Raw genomic sequence first — 24,233 nt, 5'->3', positions numbered from 1 at the left:
CTGGGGCACAGGCCGTGGTGGTGCTTTGGGATCAAGTGTCCGAGGAGGTCCTACATCAGGAAGAAAATTCCGCCCTGAGTGCTTGGGATTGCTCTCACGCCCTTGCTTATAACACCCTCTTGGAAAAGCAAATGGCCTTCTGGCTCATGAACCAGACCTTCTTCAGGCAAACACTGGGCTCTGCCTGTCATATCAGACAGGTACGTGTGGACAGTGAGAGAAAAGGGGGGTGTTGCAGGAACCAGAGCAAGACACAGGCTGATGAGCTTTAAAATAATTAGTCTTTTAGGGGCGCCTGGGTCGCTCAGTCGGTTAAGTGTCCAACTCTTGGTTTCAGCTCAGGACATGGTCTCACGGTTTTGTGAGTTCAAGCCCCGCCCTGGGCTCTGTGCTGACAGTACGAAGCTTGCTTGGGATTCTCTGTCTCTCTCCCTCTCTCTGCCCCTCCCCCATTCATGCTCTCTCTGTCTCTCTCGGGATAAAGCTAAAAAAAATTTTGTTTTAATTTAAATCAGTAGGCTTTTCTACTGATATGCATTAGACAAGTATATTACTAGGACGTCACAACCATGATTCCATGGATATTGTTGCTGAAGATGAGGTTAAAGAAGGTACTTAAAGAACAGAGTTATTTAATTAATTGTATCTTGGACTTTAGGTACATAGCCCGCCAAATCGTAGAAGTTTATATGGAGGCTTTAACTGGGTTCAGTCACGTATACTGTGCAGGTGTTCTCAACACCACCTACTGTCGGAAGGCTGTGTCCTCAGAGCAGCCTCTGGGAGTGGGAAAAGCAAGCAGAACCCACATTTCAAGGACAGGGGAGGGGATGAGGGGTCTCCGAGTGCCCAGGTCCAGCTCACGGATCGACGGGTCGTCTCATCTCCTCGATGACCTCCCCAACTCTCCACCCCTTGTCGTGACCAGCTCTTACAATTCATACGCGCCCCTCTTCTGCAGTGGCACTGAGCGGTCAGCCAGGTGGCTGACCTTGGCTCATTTGTCGTCCGCCTGGCTGCAGGAGGCAGATCCCACAGCAACGATACAGGCGCGTGTGAGGGAAAACCCAGATCAAGGCAAGGATTCCCAAAATTTTCGACTAAGAGCCCCAGGGTCGGAACCACTGATTTATCAAGTCTCCTAAGCTTGGCGCTCACTTGAGTCCCCGTGTGATTTAATAAAGACGATACGGTAGTCGACTCATCAGGTACGAACACACAACTTTCTGTCTGGATAATGACACCAGTGCCTCCTTGTAGTAATGGCTAAGGCCATTCTACTTTGGAGGACAGCTTTCTCATCAGGGACATTTCAGTGTTCAGTAAGGACAGGCTTTGTTGAGTCTTGCCAGGTAAACTTAATAAGGACTTTGATATAAGCTGTGACATTTTCCAAGCCAGTGGAGGGAACAGACACACTGTCAAACGATCATACCAGTGAAAGACAGAATATGCCCATCTGCCCTTGAGGAGAGGGAGGTTGGCCGATTTGGAAAGGTGACCTGGCTGCACATACTAGACGTGTTGGCCAGGGGAGACAGCGCACGAGGCGATGCCCTGGGGACAGGACGCCCCCTTCCTCCCCTCTCTTGATGGCGGGTGTTCCGTTTTGCACACGGTGCGTTTTCACAGGTCCGGCTCGCTTCAGGACAATGGGATCCCAATGGAGATCGAGTACTCCACCCCACCACCACCCAGGGGTGCAAACTCATTCACCATCCCTAACTCATCATCCCAGTAGCACATCCCAATGCAAATTTCAGTAGATGACTCCTTTCCAGGTGCGTTGGGCTTGGTGTTCTCAGCGTCAGAGCGGCTCGATCTCGGGGAGAGTCAGCCAACGGCTGTCTGACTTCCCCGCCTCCACCGTGTCGGACGCCTTTCTTGTGTTAGATGCCTCGGCAGAGGTCCCTAGCCTGGCATGTGGGACAACAGGCCCTATTGGTTGGTCATGTGAATGTATTTCAGCCTGGGACAATACTTTAGTCCACTCGGCCAAGGTGGTTTTACCTGATAACAGTTTCATCTGCTACTCTTATATTCCATTTGTTCTTTCTACCTCCTCCGCTGTTTGTGGGTTAGGGGGAGAGTTAGAATCTCCATTCAGTGTCACGTTTTATTGCCCAGTCTGCCCACCATGACCCTTAACAGGTGCTCCCTGACCACCATCTATTCAACGAGGGTACTTGTACAGAGTACTCAGTTTCTCTAGTCCCCTGACAGTGGCAGCTTGGTTTGCATGGCAACAGGGAAAGTTGGAGGCAGGCCAGACGTAGTTGTTCCTACAAACCAAGGCATATTTAGAAACCTCATTCAGAGGGAAGGGACCACCATAATCAATTCGCCAATCCCTTCCTGGCTGGGAACTCCGGCGAGTGGCCCCAGGTTCTTTTGGTATTTGCCCTGGGCATTATTCAGAACATACGGAACATGCTGTTCCTGCATTAACCAAGTCACTATCCTTTAAAAGCAATCCGGCATCCTTGGCAAAACGCCATTTTACTGGGGCACTGTGGTGGCCATTCTTTTCTCTGCACCCAATCTGCTACATCGACTAGGGCTCCGACTCTTGCCAGGTCATCAGCTTCCTAATTGCCCTGAGTGTCCGTGCCTCATGAGCTGGGACATGAAAAACAGCGAGGGCTGCCTTAGGCTCTTACAGATGTACTAAACGTCTTTCCAGGACTCATGAGTAATCACCAGGCTGACATGCTCTGGGCTCAGCCTACTGGCTGCTGTGAGAGAGGCTTCACCCGGAGGAACACCGCATCCACTGCTCTGCGGGAGGACATTGGGCTTCTGCCTCCTTCCAGAGCTGGAACCAAAATCCTAGGGCCCCCCACCACTTTGTTGTCTCTGCCACAGTGTCTGACCATCCCTCCTGGGGTCACTAACACATCTAACTCTAACTTGAGGGATGCCCAGAGCGTCAATGTGTTTCATGAGGCTTTTTTGCTGTTTCTGTTTGTTTTTGCCTTCTCAAAGGTGGCTTATAGGTCTGATCCCCAGTCCCATATATGTCCTTTCTTTGCCAGGTGGCAGGAGGGACGGAGGCACTGTGCCAGGTGGGGAATGAGAGCTCTCTGACACCCCAAATTCCTACAAAAGCATGTACCTCTTTCGCATTCGCGGGGGCTGGAAAAGCTTGCACCTTATCAGTCACAGCTTTGGGGACAAGGGGGGTCTTCCCCGACCAGATGACTCTCAGCACCTTACGGCGGTACCCAGGCCTGGATTTGTCTGTGGGTTCCCTGCTCATTCTCTGCCTTACAGGCGCTCCAGTAAAGCCTCTGTCCTGCAACACAGGCAGGTCTTTATATGTTAACATTGTGTCAGCAATGTAATGAGCCCATTTCACTGACGTGGGGAAAGAGAACAGGGACAGGTGTGCAGCTGCCATCCCATGACGTATCTGGGGGCCAGGCAGGTAGCCTTCAGGAAGCACTTGAAAGGCTCGCTGTTGTCGCTCCCACGTGAAGGCACATTATCTTAGTTATCAGAAACTGTCAAAGCCTTTTCCATGAATTTCCTTGAAGACGAAGCACTTTTGCAAGAACGCTTTTTGCCAAAGCATCGGAGTAAAACAATCGTCTGCAATGCAAAAGACTTCAAAATGGCCATGGTGAAAGGTCTGATGAGAGTCGGTTCGGTCGGCTAAGCGTCTGACTTCAGCTCAGGTCATGATCTGTGGGTTCGACCCCACGTCGGGCTCTGTGCTGACAGCTCGGAGCCTGGAGCCTGCTTTGGATTCTGTGTCTCTCTCTCTCTCTGTCTGCCCTTCCCCCACTCACGCTCTGTGTCTCTCCCTCTCTCAGAAATAAACAAACATTAAAAAAATTTTTTTTTTTATTTTCCTTTGTTTTAGGGGTCAGAAGGCACAGGGGATTTCCTCTGTTTTCCTGTCACTCACCATGACATCCTCTTCCTCATTTCCATCACTTTCTCAGAGACTCCAACCCTCAGTGTCCTCACCTGGCTCTGTCATAAGCGCCCGGACCTGAACCCGTGACACCTTGCGCCCTCCTAGCTTTGAAGAAAGGCACACCGGCGTGTCTAATCTAGGATCCTGCTTTCCCACCCCAAAACCAACAGAGTTGCGGGCACTTGCACATCCTTCTCTAACCGGAGCCCTTCTTCTAACTTCCTGACTCAAGCTTCAGCCGCTAGCCAGGGGCCGGTTGAACTGCCCGCAGTAGAGGCCAGCCCACCGCACAGCCACGCATTTCTCTTCCTCGTCCCAGTGTGCTCTGCGCAGTGCCTCCGACAAGCACATTAGACCAGCTGGGGTTTTCGGGGCGCCCCTGTACTCATTTGGCCCTCCACAAGCACCTGACACACAGGCCACTCCTCCCCACACAGAGGTCCCTGGCCCACTCCAGATTCCCCCCTAAGAGCCTTTTCCCAAGGCCCGTTTCTCTGGTCTCCTTGGCTGGCTCTCCAATTGGTTCATAGCCCTTCCGGGAGCTTCCCTGGTAAAACCTGAAACCAGCCCCCCCACCCCCACCCCCTGCCCTCAGAGAGCAGGGAGAGACCAAAGAAAGAGGCAGGCCACTCCAGGTTGTAGATGGCGGCTTTAAGGAGCAAGGGAACTTACATATGAGGCTTGTCCTGGGCACCAGAAAGGCAAGTGGATCCCTGTGCCACCCACCACATCTTAAAAGTTTAGATAGAGACCTTAACTAGGTTGGGTCACATTTCCCAGGCAGGTGTTCTCAACACCACATCGCCATCCCAAGGTTTTGTCCTTGGAGCACCTCTGGGAATGGGAAAGGCAAGTGGACCCCACATTCCAAGGACAGGTGCAGGGGTGAGGAGCCTCTGAGCGTCCAGGTCCCGGTCACGGGTCAAGTCACAGTCACGTCTTTTCCATGACCTTCCCCAACACTGGTTTATATACGGCCCACTCTAGTCAGTTTGGGGGAGGGGGATTTTTTTTTTTTTTACTGATTTTGGGTTTTACTGTTTATACACAGTCTTGCACAACCATCACCAAAATCACTTTTAGAATGGTTTCATCCCTCCCTGCCCCCACAAGGAGCACTGTCCCCATCAGCAGACGCTATTTCCTCCTCCCCAACATCTCCAGCCCGAGGCAACCACTAACCCACTTTCTCTCTCTGCAGCGGTGCCCATTCTGGACATTCCCTATAAATGGAACCAGACAACATGCAATCTTTTGTGACTCGCCTCTTCCGCTTAACATTTTCAAGACGCGTCCGTGTGGTGACAGGTGTTAGTACTTCTTTTTATTACTGAATGACGTTCCATTTGACAGATTTAACCCATTTCGTGTAGCCATTCATCAGCTGATAGTCATTTGGGTTGTTTCCACCTCTGTTACGAATAATGCTGCTGTGAACATCCAAGCCCAAGTTTGCATGTGGACATATGTTCTCCTTACTCTGGGGTTTATACGGAGGCGTGGACCGCGGAGCCATTTGGTGATTCCTTGCTTAAACGTTGGAGGGACGGCCACACTCTTCCACGGCAGCTACACTATGTTACATTCCCACCAACAGACGCGAGGGTTCTGACGTCTCCACGCCCTCACCAGCACTTGTTGGTCAGGCTGACACAAAATGAACCATCAGAGTCTCCTCGAGGTAAACCTGGAGGGGTGTGGGTAGGGCTGCCTTCCACCCCGAGGGATGGACGGAACAACGTCCCCGGGGCCAACGATGTAGTTTCCGTGTCGTCTTCACATCTGGGCTGCCTTCACAGCGGTTTTGCTCAAATGAGGCAGTCGAGGCAACATGTTTAGGGCGTTCCTCAAAAACCTTCAATATTTTGTGCTAGCGACTTCCCCAAAAGCTGATTTTTTTCCCAATCTATGAGTAAGTCACACCATTAAGCCACCAAAATTAAGGCACAGGATGTCCAAGTGCTTATTTCCACCCCAACTCCAATGTGGAGGTATGAAATCAGTTGAATGTATGATTAAAACCAAGAGAGGGGAGCCTGGGTGGCTCAGTCGGTTAAGCATCCGACTCTTGGTTTTGGCTCAGGTCCTGACCTCTGGCCTCGTGAGTTCGAGCCCCGCCTTGGGCCTGCTGCTTGGGATTCTCTCTCTCCCCCTCTCTCTCTTCCCCTCACCACAGAGGAAAAGGTAACTATGTGAAGGGATGGATGCGTTCATTAACTTGATTGAGGCAACCATTTCACAATGTATATGGTGTATAAGTCATCACATTGTACACTTACAACACACACACTTTTATTCGTCAATTATACGTCAGTAAAGCTGGAAACAGAAAGAAAAGCAAAAACCTTCTTTGGGCGTTCCAGATGTGACCGACACATGGTCCAGAGTAGAAGCTCCTCGGAAAACAGATGACAGGTTGCCTGGGATGTGGGGACAGGGTGAGGCCTGGATTACCAAGGGCACAAGGAAAATCCTGGAGTTATTAGAGTGAGATGATATGGTTCCCCAGACTTAGGCTAAAACTCATCAAATTGCACATTTAAATACGCAGAGCTCATACTGCATCACTTAGACCTCAATAAACGTATACGGTCTCAGAGGGGAAAAAAACAGACTTAAAAATCTCACAGGTCTCTTTTCAAACAAGACGGGTCACCTGCCCTTGAGGTACTTCCCCAATCTTGACACGCTGGCAACAGCCTGCTTGAAGTGAGTGCTCTCTGAGGACAGCCCAAAGTACCACACAAACCATCCGGTTGGCTCGTGTTCTGATCAGCAATTTAAAACATTTGGAACACAGAAGCCTAGTGCCTCATCAAAACGTCCTCGGTTAGCCATAATTTCTCACAGTGTTCTCAATTATTTTCTAGTCAAGATTCGATACAAGAAATGGCGATGTGAAATACATGTGAATATTCTTTTTTGCAACAATAAGAAAATGAAACAAGAGACAAAGGAAAGAAGAAGGAAATCTGTGGTAGACAGAATAATGGTCCCGCAAAGACGTCTCTGCGTCCTAAACCCTAGAACCAGTGAATACGGCACCTGACGTAGCAGAAGAGGAATTAAGATTGCGAGTGGCATTAAGATTGTTAATCAGCTGACCTTAAAACAGGGAGACGATTTGGATTATCCAGTAATCCAATTACCACCGGGGAAACCCAATGTAATCCCAAGAGCCCTTAAAAGCCAAGGAGGGGGGACAGAGGGTGATGTGACAGCATGATGCATTGCTGGTGCCTTTGAAGACAGAACGCGGCCGCGAGCCAAGGAATGTGGCACCCTCTGAACCTCCCGGCTCTTCCCTAGGGCTGCCAGAAGGAACAAAACTGGGTCGACACCTTGATTTTGCCCGGGGTAAGACCCACTCAGACTTCTGACCTCCAGAACTGGAAGATCACAGACTCGCGTTTTCAGCCACTAAAGTTGTGGTAATTTATTACAACAGCAATAGAAAACGCCTACAAAGTCCTCCGGGGGAGGGTAAAATAGCACTGGCTTCATTGATTCACATTCTCTTAACAAATACTGCAAACTTCCCAGGGGCGAAGAATTGTGTTGGCAACAGGGTGCACACACGTGAAATGAAATGGGTGCCTGGTGCCCTTGAACGTGTAGCAGACAAAAAGGGCAGATCCTGGAGAGAGAGCGGTGAGGGCGGGACCCGCAATGGGACAAAGAATTGGGGATTTTCAGTCCTCTTTGGCCAAGAACCCTGCAAGACCTGCTCGACTCTTGCATCCACAAACTGCCATATTTTGCGGCCCAGACTTGGGCGAGGGCTTTGTTCCTCGCTTCTCCGCTCTCTCGGTGAAAGGGAAGGTACTTCTCTCACGGGCGTGTTGGGTCAGGCTTCCAACCCTTTCCTCCGGTTATAAATGTGCAGAGCATTCGCGAGCCTCAGCCAAAGCTATAAACTTCAACCGGCCACAAGAGTGTGCACGTGAGGTGACTGCAATTTCTTCCTGCCAAACCAGAATTAGCCGGTATAGGAATGAACGAGCGTGGAGATTTGAAATTGCACCGATTGGAAGAAAGCCCGGGTTAGGTTCGGGCACCTCCAAACGTACCCTTTTTAAAGCCACACGGACTGAGGCCTGGAGCTCGGAGCTCCACGACACGCGCACCTGGCCTGGCAGCGAGCGGCGGAGGAGCCCGGGCGCCGGGCGCCGAGCGCACGGAGCCGGCCGGAGAGCCGAGCCGCAGCCCCCGGCATCTCCATCCAGGATGCTGGGCGACATTGCAACAAATCTCTACGCCCAGCCGCTCAGGGGGCTCCGAGGAAAACTGCAAGTTCGGGGATCCGGGCCGGGAGCCGAGTGAGGCCGCAGCCCCGCGGGCTGCGGGCGGTGAGTGTCCCGAGGCCGCGCCGCACCGGGGGCACCCTGGACTGCGGGGGACCGCTGCACCCCGGGGACCTCGGCGAGGCGCGGCGCAGGCCCGGGGCCGGGCCGGGAAGGCTGCCGGGGGGGGGAGGGGGGGTCGCGGGCAGAGCTGCTCCGAGGCGCGGGGTCGCGAGCTGCGGGCGAGGCCACCGCGGGGCGGGCGGCGGGCCGCGGACCCCGGCGGAGCGCGGGGACGCGCGCCCCGCTCCCCCACGGCGGCCAGGGCCCCGCGCGCGTCCGGCAGGGCGCACGGGGCCCCCTGCACTCCGGCCCGGCCCCGCTCCCGCCTCCTCGAGGCCACCGTGGGACTCGAACCGGGCAGTGGCGGAGCGGAGAGGGGGACCGGGGGCTGCGGTCGGGGGACGTTCGGAGATGCCTCCCCGCGCGGGCGGCCGGGACTGCGCTCGGCCCGCTTCCCCGCGGAGCTGGCGGGTTCCGAGCCCGCCGCTGGACGCGGCTGCGCGGGATGGGGGTCTCGGGGCGCGGGGGGCGCGGGGCGAACGAGGAGCCCCCGAGCGGGGCGCGCAGGTGCTAGTCCCCCCTCCGTGGGGAGGAAAGGGGGCTGGGGGAGACGGGGCGAGGGGCCCGGCGGGTCATCACCTGGCCAAACGCCACCGAGGCCATTGGCGATGTTGAAGAAACTGAACCCTGCTTACCAATTAACCCTTTTTCTTTCCGCGGAAAAGTTGATTCGGGTTAATTAGCAAGGGTGAGCGAGGATTATTGTCAAGGATTAGAAAGATTCCTTTTCGCCTTGTCTGACGTGTGTGTGTGTGTGTGTGTGTGTGTGTGGCAGAGAGAGACAGAGACAGATGGTGGTGGGGTGGATAAAACAGGTTTTGGAAACCCGCAGTCCTGGCTCCACTACCTGCTAGTTTGATCTCTAAGCTTCATCCTCCCCCCCCCCCCCCCCCCGCCATCGACAAATAGGCTCAGTTTCCTCATCTGTGAAATGGGGACATTGATGCCAACCGGACAGGATCGGTGTGGAGAAGCCACCCAGCACAGCCCCTGGCCCATAAAAGGCATTTATATGTTTAGTTCTCCCCAGGACAGCGCGAACCCACGCTGAAAGTTTCCATTTCTTCTGTGCCGCCCTCTCTGCACTCGCCCAGCTCCCCAACCGTCTCAGCCCCAAACGTCTTCAGCCTGTTGGGCTCAAGTGCGCCCCCTAAAGGCCCAAGAGTTACTGTGCACACCAGGTCTACAGGGCGAAGAATCCCTAGAGCCCAATTGGAGGGGCACGCACCATCATGCTCTGTCCACCTTTCTGGAAGGTTGTAATTTCCGTTTTAACGGGGCGCTGTCCCCTTTGCTTGTCGCTTATACAGAACTCACTGCATGCTAACATCATCAAAGAAGCCAAATTAAAAGCGAAAGACTTGCTTATAAAACTTACTCCCATAACAGAGCTGTAGAAAATTGAATTGTTTTAATCTCTGATACAGTCCAGCTGGCTATAAATTGTTTTCACCTCAACTTGTGAACACACATATATGTAGCTGGCCTCCATTTTCATAGCCTTCCCTACGTTTATGATTAATTCTTCACCATTTGTGAACTCACATTGGGGGCAAATGGAAGGTTGACTATTGGTCCCATAATCTTCCCACTGCCTTCCTTCACCTTCTTGGGTTCAAGGCCCTCATGTTGTATGCTGACCTTCCAACAGGCCAGCCTAGAATGGGTTCCATCTTTCATGTTGATCCTTAGAGGAAGCCCCACACTCTATGCCTCCGTTTACCCCAGTGTGCCCCATGCATGTTGTTTTATGCATGTGTCAGGATGTGGACAAGGTGGGAGAGCTTGAAGGCCATGTGGTGTAGAAAGATGGGGAGCCTGGGAGACAGGGTGGTCCAGAACCTTCCCCAGTTCATTCTCTCTCTCTCTCTCTCTCTCTCTCACTCTCTCACTGGCTGTAGACTAGGATTATAATACTCAAATGGTTATTTTGTATCTTATAATGATATAAACGCTTAAAGCAAACTTGGGGGTGGAGGGAAATAGAAATATGTTTTTCTGTTGTCTTTTGTTTTAGTTAACGTGGTCAGACAGTAGGTTTACCGTGATTAGTCAAAACAGGAATTACTAACCGAGAGATTAGGATATGAAACTCAGAGGACTCTGTTGCCTGGTAATATCTTTAGGGACCTCCTGAGGACTGAATAGGACTTCGTTTTAGCCCCTCACCCCCCACCAGTGCTCTCCGTTTGACACTAACACCACATGCACCCTTACGCCTCTTGAATAAAACTTGGCAATTAAATGCTACTCAGTGTCATTTATTTATGAACAAATAAACTGGAAATGTTGAGAGCAGCTCAATGGCAAATGCATCTCTTAACCCATAAAATTAATAATTCAGTAAGACTCTACAGTTCTTACCGTTGCTTAGGAAAATGCTTACTGTTTCAAGTCATGGGGTGAAAAACTACAACTCTTGTTGTATCATTATTTCAAGCTTTTTCGTAGATGTAAACGGACTTTCGGGAAATGCCAGCTTGTTTTGTCGTCCTGGACAGGGCTGAGCACTATCCCCCAGATTGAAAACGAGGGTGTCAGTCCTCATCTAGGCCAGTCGTACCCCTTGTCAGGCCACCTGGTTCTTCTCTTTCTGGCCCCCTGAGATCCTGCATACAGGTAGCGGGGACAGAGGGAAGACAGCCACCTGACACCCCTTCTGATACCTTTGTAGGTTTATCCGCTGGGCCTTCTGCCAGGGCGGCTGTCTTCTGGTCCCTGAGCTTTGGGAAGCAAGGACTGCCTCATCACTTACCATCCTCTCGCTGCAGGGAGAGGAGGGTAGTGGCAGACTAGACTCCCCAGGGGAAGTGGCTCCTGAATCATCTGCTTCCCTTTTACAGTCAGCCACTAATCTACAGCTGATCCCAGATAATGTCTATCATGGTTAGAAGATAGAGAGAGGGACGTTTATTTTGTTACCATAAAGTTAATATGTGTTTATTGTGATTTTTTTTTAACCAACGAGATAAACTAAAAGGAGGAAAATTACTTTAAGACCATCAGCCAAAGAACAACCTCCCTCCACATTTTTCTCTCACCATATCAAGGTTTGGCTCTTATAATTTAGTTGAATCTTGGAGGAACAGTAGAGGAACAGGAGGTTCGAAGGAGAGAAGTGGGTCCCCAAAAGTCAGATGAAGAGAAGGTCATGTCCGGAAGGTGGAGAGACTGTGCCAAGGTCAGGGAGGTGCTTTCTCAGGGCTGGAGCGCACAGGTCAAAGGAGGGGAGAGGGGAGCAGGGACCAGGGGACCGGGTGGCAGAAATCACTTAGCAAGATGGCATGTTATCCCCCCCAGCTGTCTGCAAAACGGGGAGAAGAAAAAGGGCCCAGGCAGAGAGGAATAATGTGGGCAGGAAGTGTTGTGGTTGAGAATTGGATGGGTGTTGAAGACCTGGGATCACTTAAAAGATAAAAATAATAATGAGAACGGGATGTGAGGGAAAAGGAAAGTCAAGGTGAGCCCCAGGACAGATCCATTAAGCTGTTCTTCCACTGGCGTCCTCGGTTTCCCAACACCCACTTCTTCCCAAAAAATTCTTAGCCAGAACCAAAGCCCCAGTCTGGCGAGCAGCCAACTTTTCCTATAAAGGTCCAGAGAGTAAGTGTTTTAAGTTTCATGGACCATAGAGCCTTTAAAAAAGGTAAAAACAGCTCTTAGCTCTGGGGTGTAGAGAAGGAGACTGTGGGCACTGTGTGGTCCACCACAACCTACTTCTCCGTCCCCGCCACCCTGTCCACACCGGGACACTGCTGAGAGAGCCCCACAATTGAAGGGATTCCTTGTGTATTTAGGATTATCGTTCGTTCCTCCTTCGTCCGTTACAGCAGAACAGTTAATAATATCCATGTGGTGTGGTTCATAATGATCATTATTTCCTTATTTTTTCTTCTGTTTTAAAACCATTAATTGAGGGGCACGTGGCTGGCTCAGTAGGTAGAGCAAAGAGCAACTCTTTTTATCTTGGGTCGTGAGTTTGAACCCCACGTTGGGTGTAGAGATTACCTAAATAAATAAATCTTTAAAAAAATAATAAAATAGGGGCGCCTGGGTGGCTCAGTCGGTGAAGCGTCCGACTTCGGCTCAGGTCATGATCTTGTAGTTTGTGAGTTCAAGCCCCGTGTCGGGCTCTGTGCTCATAGCTTGGAGCCTGGAGCCTGCTTCCGGTTCTGTGTCTCCCTCTCTCTCTGCCCCCCCCCGTTCACGTTCTGTCTCTTAATAATAAATAAACGTTAAATTTTTTTTTAAAAAAAATAGTAAATAAAATAATTAGTTGAAAATGAATCGATGTCTGTTTTTTTTATTTTTTTAATTAATTAATTATTTACTTATTTAATTTACATCCAAGTCAGTTAGCACATAGTGCAACAATGATTTCAGGAGTAGATTCCTTAGTGCCCCTGACCCATTTGGCCCATCCCCCCTCCCGCAACCCCTCCAGCAACCCTGTTTGTTCTCTTACGTTTCATCCCCCTCCCTGTTTTTTTATTTTTACTTCTCTTCCCTTATGTTCATCTGTTTTGTATCTTAAAGTCCTCATATGAGTGAAGTCATAGGATATTTGTCTTTCTCTGACTAATTTCGCTTAGCATAATACCCTCTCGCTCCATCCACATAGTTGCGAATGGCAAGATTTCATTCTTTTTGATTGCCAAGTAATACTCCACTGTATCTATATACCACATCTTCTTTATCCATTCATCCATCGATGGACACTTGGGCTCTTTCCATGCTGTTTGGCTGTTGTCGGTAGTGCTGCTATAAACATTGGGATGCATGTGTCCCTTCAAAACAGCACACTTGTATCCCTTGGATAAATGCCTAGTAGTGCAATTGCTGGGTCGTAAGGTAGTTCTAGTTTTATTTTTTGAGGAACCCCCATCCTGCTTTCCAGAGTGGCTGCACCAGCTTGCATTCCCACCAGCAGTGCAAAAGAGATCCTCTTTCTCTGCATCCTTGCCAACATCCGTCGTTGCCTGAATTGTTCATGTTAGCCATTCTGACAGGTGTGAGGTGGTATCTCATTGTGGTTTTGATTTGTATGTCCCTGATGTTGAGCATTTTTTCATGTGTCGGTTGGCCATCTGGATGTCTTCTTTGGAGAAGTGTCTATGCATATATTTTGCCCATTCACTGGATTATTTGTTTTTTGGGTGTTGAGTTTGATAAGTTCTTTATAGATTTTGGATACTAACCCTTTATCTGATACGTCATTTGCAAATATCTTCTCCCATTCCTTTGGTTGCCTTTTAGTTTTGCTGATTGTTTCCTTCGCTGTGCAGAAGATTTTTATTTTGATGAGGTCTCAGTTGTTCATTTTTGCTTTTGTTTCCCTTGCCTCCGGAGACGTGTTGAGTAAGAAGTTGCTGTGGCCAAGATCAAAGAGGTTTTTGCCTGCTTTCTTCTCGAGCATTTTGACAGCTTCCTGTCTTACATTGAGGTCTTTCATCCATTTTGAGTTTATTTTTGTGTCTGGTGTAAGAAAGTGGTCCAGGTTCATTTTTCTTCATGCTGCTGTCCAGTTTTCCCAGCACCACGTGCTGAAGAGACTGTCTTTATTCCACTGGATATTCTTTCCTGCTTCGTCAAAGGTTAGTTGTGGACCCGTACATTTGTGGGTCCGTTTCTGGGTTCTCTATTCTGTTCCATTGATCTGAGTGTCTGCTTTTGTGCCAGTACCATACTGTCTTGATGATTACAGCTTTGTAATATATCTTGAAGTCCGGAATTGTGATGCCTCCAGCTTTGGTTTTCTTTTTCAAGATTGCTTTGGCTATTCGGGGTCTTTTCTGGTTCCGTACAAATTTTAGGATTGTTTGTTCTAGCTCTGTGAAGAATGCTGGTGTTGTTTTGATAGGGATTGCATTGAATATATAGATTGCTTTGGGTAGTATCGACATTTTAACAATATTTGTTCCTTCCGATCCAGGAGCATGGTCTTCTTCAATTTCTTTCATAAGCTGTCTATAGGTTTCAGTGTGTAGATTCTTCAACTCTTTGGTTAGGTTTATTCCTAGGTATTTTATGGGTTTTGGTGCAATTGTAAATGGGATAGATTCCTTGAATCTCTTTCTGTCGCTTTATTATTGGTGTATAGGAATGCAACCGATTTCTGTGCATTGATTTTATATCCTGCGACTTCGCTGAATTCCTGGATCAGTTCTAGCAGTTTTTTGGTGGAATCTTTTGGGTTTTCCATATAGAGTATCATGTCATCTGTGAAGAGCAGAAGTTTTACTTCCTCCTGGCCCATGTCGATGCCTTTTATTCCTTTGTGTGGTCTGATCGCTGAGGCTAAGACTTCCAATACCATGTTGAATAACAGTGACGACAGTGGACATCCCTGTTGTGTTCCCGACCTTAGAGGAAAAGCTCTCTGTTTTTCCCCATTGAGGATGATATTAGCGTTGGGTCATTCATATATGGCTTTTATCATCTCGAGGTATGCTCCTTCTATCCCTGCTTTCTTGAGGGTTTTTATCAAGAAAGGATGCTGGTTTTGGTCAAATGTTTTCTCTGCATTTGAGAGGATCATGTGGTTCTTGTCCTTTCTCTGCATTTATTGAGAGGATCATGTGGTTCTTGTCCTTTCTTTTATTGATGTGATGAATCACATTGATTGTTATGCAGATATTGAACCAGCCCTGCATCCCAGGTATAAATCCCACTTGGTTGTGGTGAATAATATTTTTAATGTATTGTTGGATCCCGTTAGCTAGTATCTAGTTGAGGATTTTTGCATCCATGTTCATCAGGGAAATTGGTCTGTAGTTCTCCTTTTTAGTGGGGTCTTTGTCTGGTTTTGGAATCAAGGTAATGCTGGCTTCATAGAATGAGTTTGGAAGTTTTCCTTCCATTTCTGTTTTTTTGGAACAGCATCAAAAAAATAGGTGTTAACTCTTCTTTAAATGTTCCAGGGGTAGAATTCCCCGGAAGGCTATCCAGCCCTAGACTCTTGTTTTGGAGGAGGTTTTTGATTACTAATTCTATTTCTTTGCTGGGAATCAATGTCTGTTTTAAAGACATTATTTAAATTGAGTAAGACATTTCATGTATTGGCTGCAAATTTCACTTTCCAAAGCAAAGGTTTTCATCTTGCACTCGTGCATTTGCTATTTTACATTTGAAACAACATAAAATCTCCCAAGTAGGCATATAGAGTGACAGAAGTGAAGAACTCAAGTTCCGGTTCCTCATCTCTACGATAACCGTGCTGTCAGTTCATCTCGACCGTCCTGCTGAAGGTGGTGACATGTGGCATCACAGCAGCTGCAGACCTTCTCTGTGCCACAGAGAGATCCAACAATTCTGAACTCATAGGAACTTACTCTCAAAGCAGATGTGCGTAACTGGGGCCACCTGCGTGTCAGGGCCAACCGTATAACCAGGGATCCTCTGAAATAGCTCCCTTGGATGATACAGTGCCTACGAAAGGATAAGTAACAGCACCATGCTGATTTGAAGCTTACAGACAGAAAATTCAAATGTAATTGTTTGAAACTTTGACCAGCAAAAGATCTTTGAGGAGAGGAATATTTTATCAGTGATGTCGTCTGGATTTGCAGGCACATAGTGATCATAAAAAGCAGACCAACTTTTAGTGGTTTGTTGTTTTAAAGTTCTCCCCTCATGACGCTCAGCGATGCTCTAATTGCCAGCTTCCGGGGGCGGTGCTTCCAGCGCTCTGTCCCTGGTGCTGCACTCCCGTGACTCTGCAGCGATGCCCTGCAGGGCTCAGCTCCCCCTTCCGGACTCCCTGACAGTCATTGCCACTTGTTGTAGGCAACCTGTCTCTTCCATTTTCCTGAACATTGATGCGCCTTCATAACCACCACCCTGTTCATTGTCAGCCGGTGACCTAACTTCCTACCTCACCCAAGAATTAGACCATCAGGTGTTACTTCTCATACCACTACTGGGCATGTCATCTGCATATACCCTCTGCTTCTTCTGGTCTCAGGGGACGGACTGCTCCTCCTGGTCAAGACCAATTCTCCTGTCCCACCACCTGCACGATTACTGTCTCTGTCTGTCCTTCTTCTACTCTTTATCCTCAGTTCTCATACATGCCCTCAATGATCATCCTAAAAAATAAAGATGAAACCAGAGTCCTCACCAGACCTGGCATCACAGCCCCCCTCCAGTTCCATCCAACCCCCAGGTCTCTCCTCCAAACATCTTGAGATGTACCTATGCAGAGCGTGAGTCATCATGCCCGTTTCCTGTACAAACTCAGCGCTCAGCTTTCTAGTTTCCCAGGAAATGCTGGAATAGGTGTAGGCGGAATGGGTAAAAACATGTGTCTTGTGTATGAGACCTGAGTATCACTGTTATTAGAAAGCTATATCTCCCATTGTAGAAATAATAAATTGGACTTCTAGTTTACCAGTCTCTCCTGAGTTGGGTTCACATGAGTTGGTCTTCTGAGGCTAATCCACTCTGGCTGTACCGAAGAAATGGAACACTTGGACACACAAAATGAGAACCAGATGCTTTGCCAAGGGCCCTACCAAGGCAAAACTACCCCGAAAGCCTGTTTAAGGCCAGATGTCTTCCTTCTGTGACATCTTTGTTGTCACTTGTCAGTCCCCATCTCAATAGTGGACACAAGGCATGGGCTTTAAGGTCAGGAATAGCTGAGTTTGATTCCTAGGTTCCTGTGTAGCCAGACTTACTGGCCATGAGAACTTGGGAAAGGCATTTCACTTCTCTGAGTCTATTTCCATTTCTTTAAAAAGTGGATAATAACACTGATATAAAGATGCAACAGGTTTCACAAAAGTGCTTGGCAGTAAAAAAGTAAGGAGTGCTCCCAAATCTGCACCATGACAAATCGAATCTGAAGGTCTGATGGGATGAGGCCACTTTGGTTACAAAAGGGGAGGTAGAGCTGTCCAAGGAAGATAAAGATACTTTTGGGTTGATGTACAAGGAAATTATTTGTCATGTGTATTTCAGAAAATCTTGGAAAATGTATACAAGTCATGAAGATATTGGGTATGATTTTGAAGACGACCCCAAAGATAAGAAGACGCTTAAGCCCCACCCAAACATTGACAGTGGGTGGGCTTGGATGGTGGTTCTTTCCTCCTTCTTCGTGCACATCCTCATCATGGGCTCCCAGATGGCCCTGGGAGTCCTCAACGTGGAGTGGCTTGAAGAATTCCACCAGAGCCGCGGCCTGACTGCGTGGGTCAGCTCCCTCAGCATGGGCATCACCTTGATTGTGGGTACGTTCGTGTGTGAACTCTTATAAAACTGAATAATTATAAATTGACAGTTTTCCACTGTAAATATGTTTTTATGCTGTTGAAACATTACATACTAGATGTTAATGATGGCACTATTTTTTTTTTATGGTGGCAAAATATATATAACATCAAATTTACCGTTTTTAACCACCTTTAGGTAGGGGCACCTGGGTGGCTCAGTTGGTTAAGCGTCCAACTGTTGATCTCAGCTCAGGTCATGACCTCTCGGTTCGTGAGATTGAGCCCCACATCAGGCTCTGCGTGGATAGAGAGGAGCCTGCTTGGGATTCTCTAGCTCCCTCTCTCTCTGCCTCCCACCCCTCCTTTCAAAATAAATAAATAAACTTTAAAAAATGTCGTTTAGCCACTTTTAGGTATACGGTTCATTGCCATTGAGTACATTCATCAACACCATCCATCTCCAGAATCTTTTCATCATCCGAAACTGAAACTCTGTACCCGTGAACCAGTAACTCCCCAGTCCCACCACCACTCTGTTTTCTGTCTCTATGACATGTAAGTTGAATCATACAGTATTTGTCATTTTGTCTGATATTACTATTTGAATATTATAAAAAGTTGGAGTGTCTTAAAAACTGATCATTTAAAAAATTTTGCTTCATTCAGGACGCCTAGATGACTCAGTCAGTTAAGCGTCCAATTTAGGCTCAGGTCATGATCTCACAACTGGTGAGTTCAAGCCCCGCATCGGGCTCTGTGCCGACAACTCAGAGCCTGGATCCTGCTTCAGATTCTGTCTCTGTCTTTCTCTGCCCCTCCCCCACTCATGCACTGTCTCGCTCTCTAATACAAATAAACATTAAAAAATTTTGCCCCGAACTCTGTTTTCTTGACTGCTGTAATTCATTATACATCATTACAGATGTAATGATACTTAACTACTTTAATTCTTTAATACTTAACGAATATTTGTAAAAGAAAAAAAATGTAGAGAAAACACCATAAAAGTCAAGCAACAATCTTATTTCAGAGTTCCAATTATTTAATTTGAGATATCAATCCTATGCTGTTGAAAAATCTACTAAGCTCCTTTTAGAAAGGTTTCTGATCTAGCTAACAGGAAGGAATAATAATATATTTTCTAGTTAAACCTGAACGCACACCAATCTGTGAAAGCAATCCGTAGGCAGTTGGAGATACCAAGCTAGACAATTATCATAAATGTAACATGTTATTATGGCCCATGGGTTTCCTTTTGGGAACTAAACAATTTTTACTGTCAACTAATACTTAGTAAGCATCTCTTATCAACCAGGTGCTTCCCCTTGCCTTGTCTCTTGAAAGTAAAAGCCACACTTTTACATCAGATTTCTCTTTAGTTTCAAGTATTCACAATATATTTTATACTAGAAACATAAGTGGCCTCAAATCTTTTTCTGGTTCTGTGAGAGTTTGGGTATGACAGGCATCTGTGTGTTTGATGGAAGCCTCCCTTTTCAGTGATCTCCACGTTGGTAATTAATCGCTTGAATCCGACTCAAAGATTTGTTGATCTTGGCTGGCATTCAGACAGTGTTATTGGATAATACAAACAACATTAATAATCATGGTAGTGATAATAATGGAAAACAAGGACAAAGTGTTATTTCTCAAGATGTGTGTGGAGTAGGCTTGTTTATCAAAGGGAATTAATACTAATCTTGCTTTAAAATTACATCAGGGCACCATTATGTGTGTGAGGGAATTATGGACACATCGTCTAGCCTGCAACATTAAGGAACTGACTCCTTCAACCCTGCACTGGCCTTATTAAAACAAGGACTGTCATCCGAAAAATGGAGGATGGTTTGCTTCAGTGTAGGGAATACGCTACGTTTGTGTTGGATGTGATTCAGCCTTTTCAGTAGGTCACAGAAGGAAAACTGTGCTTCTAGCACACTTAACATCTGTTTTTCTTACTTTTTAAAAACTAAATCTTTAAGGGCTGCCTGGCCAGCTCAGTCCATGGAACATGCAACTTTTGACCTTGGGGTTGTGAGTTCGAGCCCCATGCTGGATGTAATGACTACTTAAAAATAAATAAAATCTTTACAATAAACAAATCTTTGAGGGGTACAACAAAACACTTACAGATTCAATCTAGGAAGCGCATGCCCACCGCAAAAAAGAGGACTCCGCAAAAAGCCAGCATACGAAATGTCCCATTTCCAAATCATCCAATAAGGTTGTCTTAGATACGATTTTGTGTTTCACAAGTTCTACAAGAGTAAGCAATGGAAGCCAGTCTTGAAATTATTGGAAATGATTTTGAATAGGACCCTCACAATAAGAACACCTAACTCAGAGCCATGGTGAGATGTGATTGTCCTCTTTTATTGGGAGGTAGTTCAGAATTCTGTTGGAACGTCCGTGAATTCCAGACAGCGTAATTTCAGTGCGTAGACTAACCTTTCTACAGGAAGGGTGGGTGCCTGCCAGATAAATATCTTTTGCCTTGGAAATCATAACCCAGAAACATTCATAGTTATACAAATAAAAGGTCTGTTATCTTATCATCGTCTTAAACTGCCATTCATCATCTCAAGCTGCCTGATACAGGGTGGCTACAGATATATAGGGATTTTTCCAAGCCAGAAACCCAAAAGAACATCTCTCCTTTATGTAGCATTTATTACATGCCAAATGCACCTTATGTATATGATCTCGCTTGATCCCACAACAACGCTAGAGCCAGACCGTTGTCTCTATCTGACGTAGGAAGAACACGCAATGCTCACAGACTTTAAGCAACTAACTGAAGGTCAAACAGCCGACAAGTGTGAGGCAGGCTTCAAAGCTGGTCCACTGGACTCCAAAATCGTGTCTTCCACACCACACTGTCTGCCACTATGTGAAAGGAGAACTGAAAATGGTTTTGAAGTGAATAAATATAAATTGTTTTCACTTTCTAACCATTAGAAGCATATTGGGTTTTCTCTTTTAAATTAGAAAAAACAAACCCATGGGATGCCTGGGTGGCTCAGTTGGTTGAGCTTCGAACTCTTGACTTCAGTCTCATGGTTCATGGGTTTGAGCCCCGCATCAGGCTCTGCACTGTTAGTGCTTGGGATTCTCTCTTTCTGTCTCTCTCTCTCTCTCTCACTTTGTCCCTCCCCTGCTTGCTCGCTGTAAATAAATAGATAGATAGATACCCATGAATTACGTTACAGAGTTGAAAGCCATCTCTCTCTTGGGCAGTAGCTTGCACATGGGAAATTCAATAATTTCATTCTTGTTTCCTTTTTTGCCAGCACAGACTTTGGCAGTTTCCTGCCGAAGGTCCCAATTTTTAACAAAATGTAATCACCTCAGTCGTATCTAGAGTAGCCTTAGTGATAGTCCTTGGAATAATTCTTGGTGGAAGCCATGTTGTTAGGGGAATCTACTGGCTGCAAAAGGTTACTTACTTGCTAAGTAGATTTGGAGCAGCAGTTTTCAATCCTGACTGCACATCCGATCCCCCTGGAGAGCTTTAAAATCCCTGCCACTCACGCTGCACCTAGACCATTAAATCATAACCTCTTGGGAGGGGACCCAAACATCAGGTCTTTTTTAAAGCCCTTAAGTGACGCCAATGCTCAACCAAGGCGGGGTGTCATTGATTTAGAGGCTCTGGACGCTCTATTGCAGGGAGGGGTTACCCCAAGAGGCCAGGAGTTCAATGAATTACCTACTTTCATCCATGATTATATGCCAAGGTCACCTCATTGTTTCTCTCCTCACCTGAGCTTTTTCCAACCTATGAGATGCAGAGATGGGCAAGTGATTGTGACTTCCTCATCGTGTTCCCTGCAGTTTTATTACGTGGGAAATGGGCCAAAATCAGATTCCTTCTGAAGAGGAGAGTCTGATAATGTGTAGAATCTCATTCCCAGAACACTGAATTTCTTCACAACAATGGGAATCATAGCCAGACGACCCACCAGCTCCTTTGCCCCTTTGTCCTTAGACCATGTAGGGAGTTCTTTTCATTGCGGTGAAACGGTAATTTGAGCTTGGAGATTCCAACTGGCCATCAGCAATCATTAGAAAATGGAAAGGAATCATGGGGCACCTGGGTGGCTCAGTGGGTAAAGTGGTCCGACTTCAGCTCAGGTCAAGATCTCCCAGTCTGTGAGTTCGAGCTTTATGTCAGGCTCTGTGCTGACAGCTCAGAGCCTGGATTCTGCTTTGGATTCTGTGTCTCCCTCTCTCTCTCCCCCCCCCTCCCCTGCTCGCACTCTGTCTCTCTCTCCCTCTCTCTGTCTCTCTCTCAAAAATAAATAAAGATTTAAAAAATTTTTGTTTTAAATGGAACGGAATCAGAAAGCTTGGGTCTGACTTCCTTTTTTTTTTTTTTGACTTATCTGTGTTTTGTAACCATGGAGGAATCACAACATTGCTGGGGCTGACTTTGCCTATCGCCAAGTCATATGTGACTAAACTCCGGCACAAGAGAGACGAACTGAAGAGGCAGACACGGTTACCAACTTACTGTCCTTATCAGTAAAGCAATTAATCCTATCTTTTTGATATAGGACATTCCTTCAGACGGGACTGCCTGCTCTTACTTGGGAATTCCTCTGCCCTCTTTTTCCCCAAATGCTTTCTCAATGCCGTGTTCCATAAACATGCAGTATCACAGAAAAACTTGCTTCTGGGACCTTCTGTTACATGCAAAATATGATCATGCTCCTGAACTCCTGAACATGCTTTAAAATTATTTTCTTTTAAATGTTTGTTTATTTATTTGAGAGAGAGAGAGAGAGAGCGCACGAAGTGGGGAGGGGCAGAGAGAGAGGGAGACAGAATCTGAAGCAGGCTTCAGGCTCCAAGCTGTCAGCACAGAGCCCAACATGGGGCTTGAACTCATGAACCATGAGATCATGACCTGAGCCGAAGTCACTTAACCAGCTGAGCCACCTAGGCGCCCTCTGAACATACTTTTAAGCTTAAAAGGCCTATTAACAGCAGACCGATGAATCGTGCATTTTTTCTCTTTTTTATCCACTTATCTGAGATTTGAGTGCTGAAGTGACTGTGAGTTTAGAAAAATAAAAATATTCGTGAAGAAATCAAAGACACAGCTTCAACTTATGGCTTCTGAATTTCAGAATTATTGCCCCCAATAATTCCCTCAGATGTTTATGTCAGTGTGTTTAGTTTATATATTATTTATACCATGTGGTTATTTTATATAAAATATATGTACTACATTAAGTTTATTCTAAGAGGCTTATCTACTGGATTATTTCCTGTATTGTACCAGAGTTAATTAAATTAATAAATCATTACCTTCATAATTTTTAGGATTAGGCCCTCTCACAATAATTAGGCAAAAAAAATTCATTAGCAAACTATGCATCCAAATATGTACATGAATATAGTTAGAGGTTTAAAGGAAATTTTTATTTTGGTTTGGACTAAAAGGGGAAGCTCCTTAGAGTTCAACAAATTTTTTTTTTAATTTTTTCAATGTTTATTTATTTTTGAGAGACAGAGCCTAAACAGGGGAGGGGCAGAGAGAGAGGAAGACACAGTATCCGAAGCAGACTCCAGGCTCCGAGCTGTCAGCACAGAGCCTGACACAGAACTTGAACCCACCAGCTGTGAGTTCATGACCTGACCTGAAGTCAGATGCTTAATCGACTGAGCCACCCAGGAGCCCCAAGTTTAACAAATTTTTAACCTGAAATATTTCCACTGGAATATAGGTTTCCAAAACTGTAAAAAGTAATAATGATCAAAAGTAAGATGATGTTTAAAATGTGCCATCTTACCAAATATTGAATGTAGCCTCACACCATAGAGCTAAAATACAGATTGCTTTTTGGATAAGGAATCACTGATCACAAGGCAAGCATTAAGCTTCTGTGACATCAGCAGTTACCACGACATCAGCAGTTACCACAAAATCAGGAGGAAAACACAGAGGGTCGACAAAAACTAAAGCATCATAAGAAAGTAAGCAGTAAGGATGTGTCGCTCGATACAGTATTGCTGTGAGCGTGGTGTCGGCTGTGCACGGAAGCGTCTTCCTGAATCTTCTGCACAGTGTCATAAATGCATAGCCTGCTGGGGCCAGTCTGGGACTGAGAGTCGGCGGGGGCTGAAGTACACTGTGAAGCGATGAGTTCTTTTCAATGTGGTTTGCATCTGGGTGTCCTCATGAACACAAGCTCTCAGCTATTTGCTGGAAGCGTGGGAGAACTGGGAACCCCTTCCTGTACCCCCCTTAGGTCTGGAGTCAAAAACTCAGATAACAGCTAATATAAATGAGGGCAGGAGGCCAAGCACAGGACTAACGGGAAGGGTGGTGACAGTGGCAAAGTCAAGTGTGTACACAGCTACGGAGCAGCTCTAGCTGTCTTGGCTGTGTGGGAAGCTACTGGACTCTGTGTTGCCATTGGATTTGTTGTGAATGCTCTTAATTTTTAAATGTTGACAACTGATCCAAAACATCTTTTAAACTACGTTCTGGATTTTTTCTTTAATTTTTTTTTTTAACGTTTATTTATTTTTGAGACAGAGAGAGACAGGGCATGAATGGGGGAGGGTCAGAGAGAGGGAGACACAGAATCTGAAACAGGCTCCAGGCTCTGAGCTGTCAGCACAGAGCCCGACGCGGGGCTCGAACTCACAGACCGCGAGATCATTCGCTCAACCGACTGA

At 46.8% G+C, this 24,233-nt stretch overlaps 1 protein-coding gene across 1 annotated transcript in view; it reads left to right on the top strand.

Annotated features, from left to right (window-relative positions):
* Window positions 1–7,847: 7,847 nt before the first annotated feature.
* SLC16A14 (solute carrier family 16 member 14) overlaps window positions 7,848–24,233 on the top strand; it is a 34,474-nt gene continuing 18,088 nt past the window's right edge. Inside the window, exons 1-2 of the mRNA XM_023259789.2 lie at window positions 7,848–8,271; window positions 17,290–17,561. Coding sequence (XP_023115557.2) covers window positions 17,303–17,561 — 259 coding nt within the window. The 5' untranslated portion in view covers window positions 7,848–8,271; window positions 17,290–17,302. The remainder of the gene's footprint in view (window positions 8,272–17,289; window positions 17,562–24,233) is intronic.

Source organism: Felis catus, chromosome C1 (genome assembly GCF_018350175.1).
Source record: "Felis catus isolate Fca126 chromosome C1, F.catus_Fca126_mat1.0, whole genome shotgun sequence".
NCBI lineage: Eukaryota > Metazoa > Chordata > Mammalia > Carnivora > Felidae > Felis > Felis catus.
Note: the sequence above shows the minus strand (reverse complement) of the source record. Positions and strands in the feature narration are given on the sequence as shown.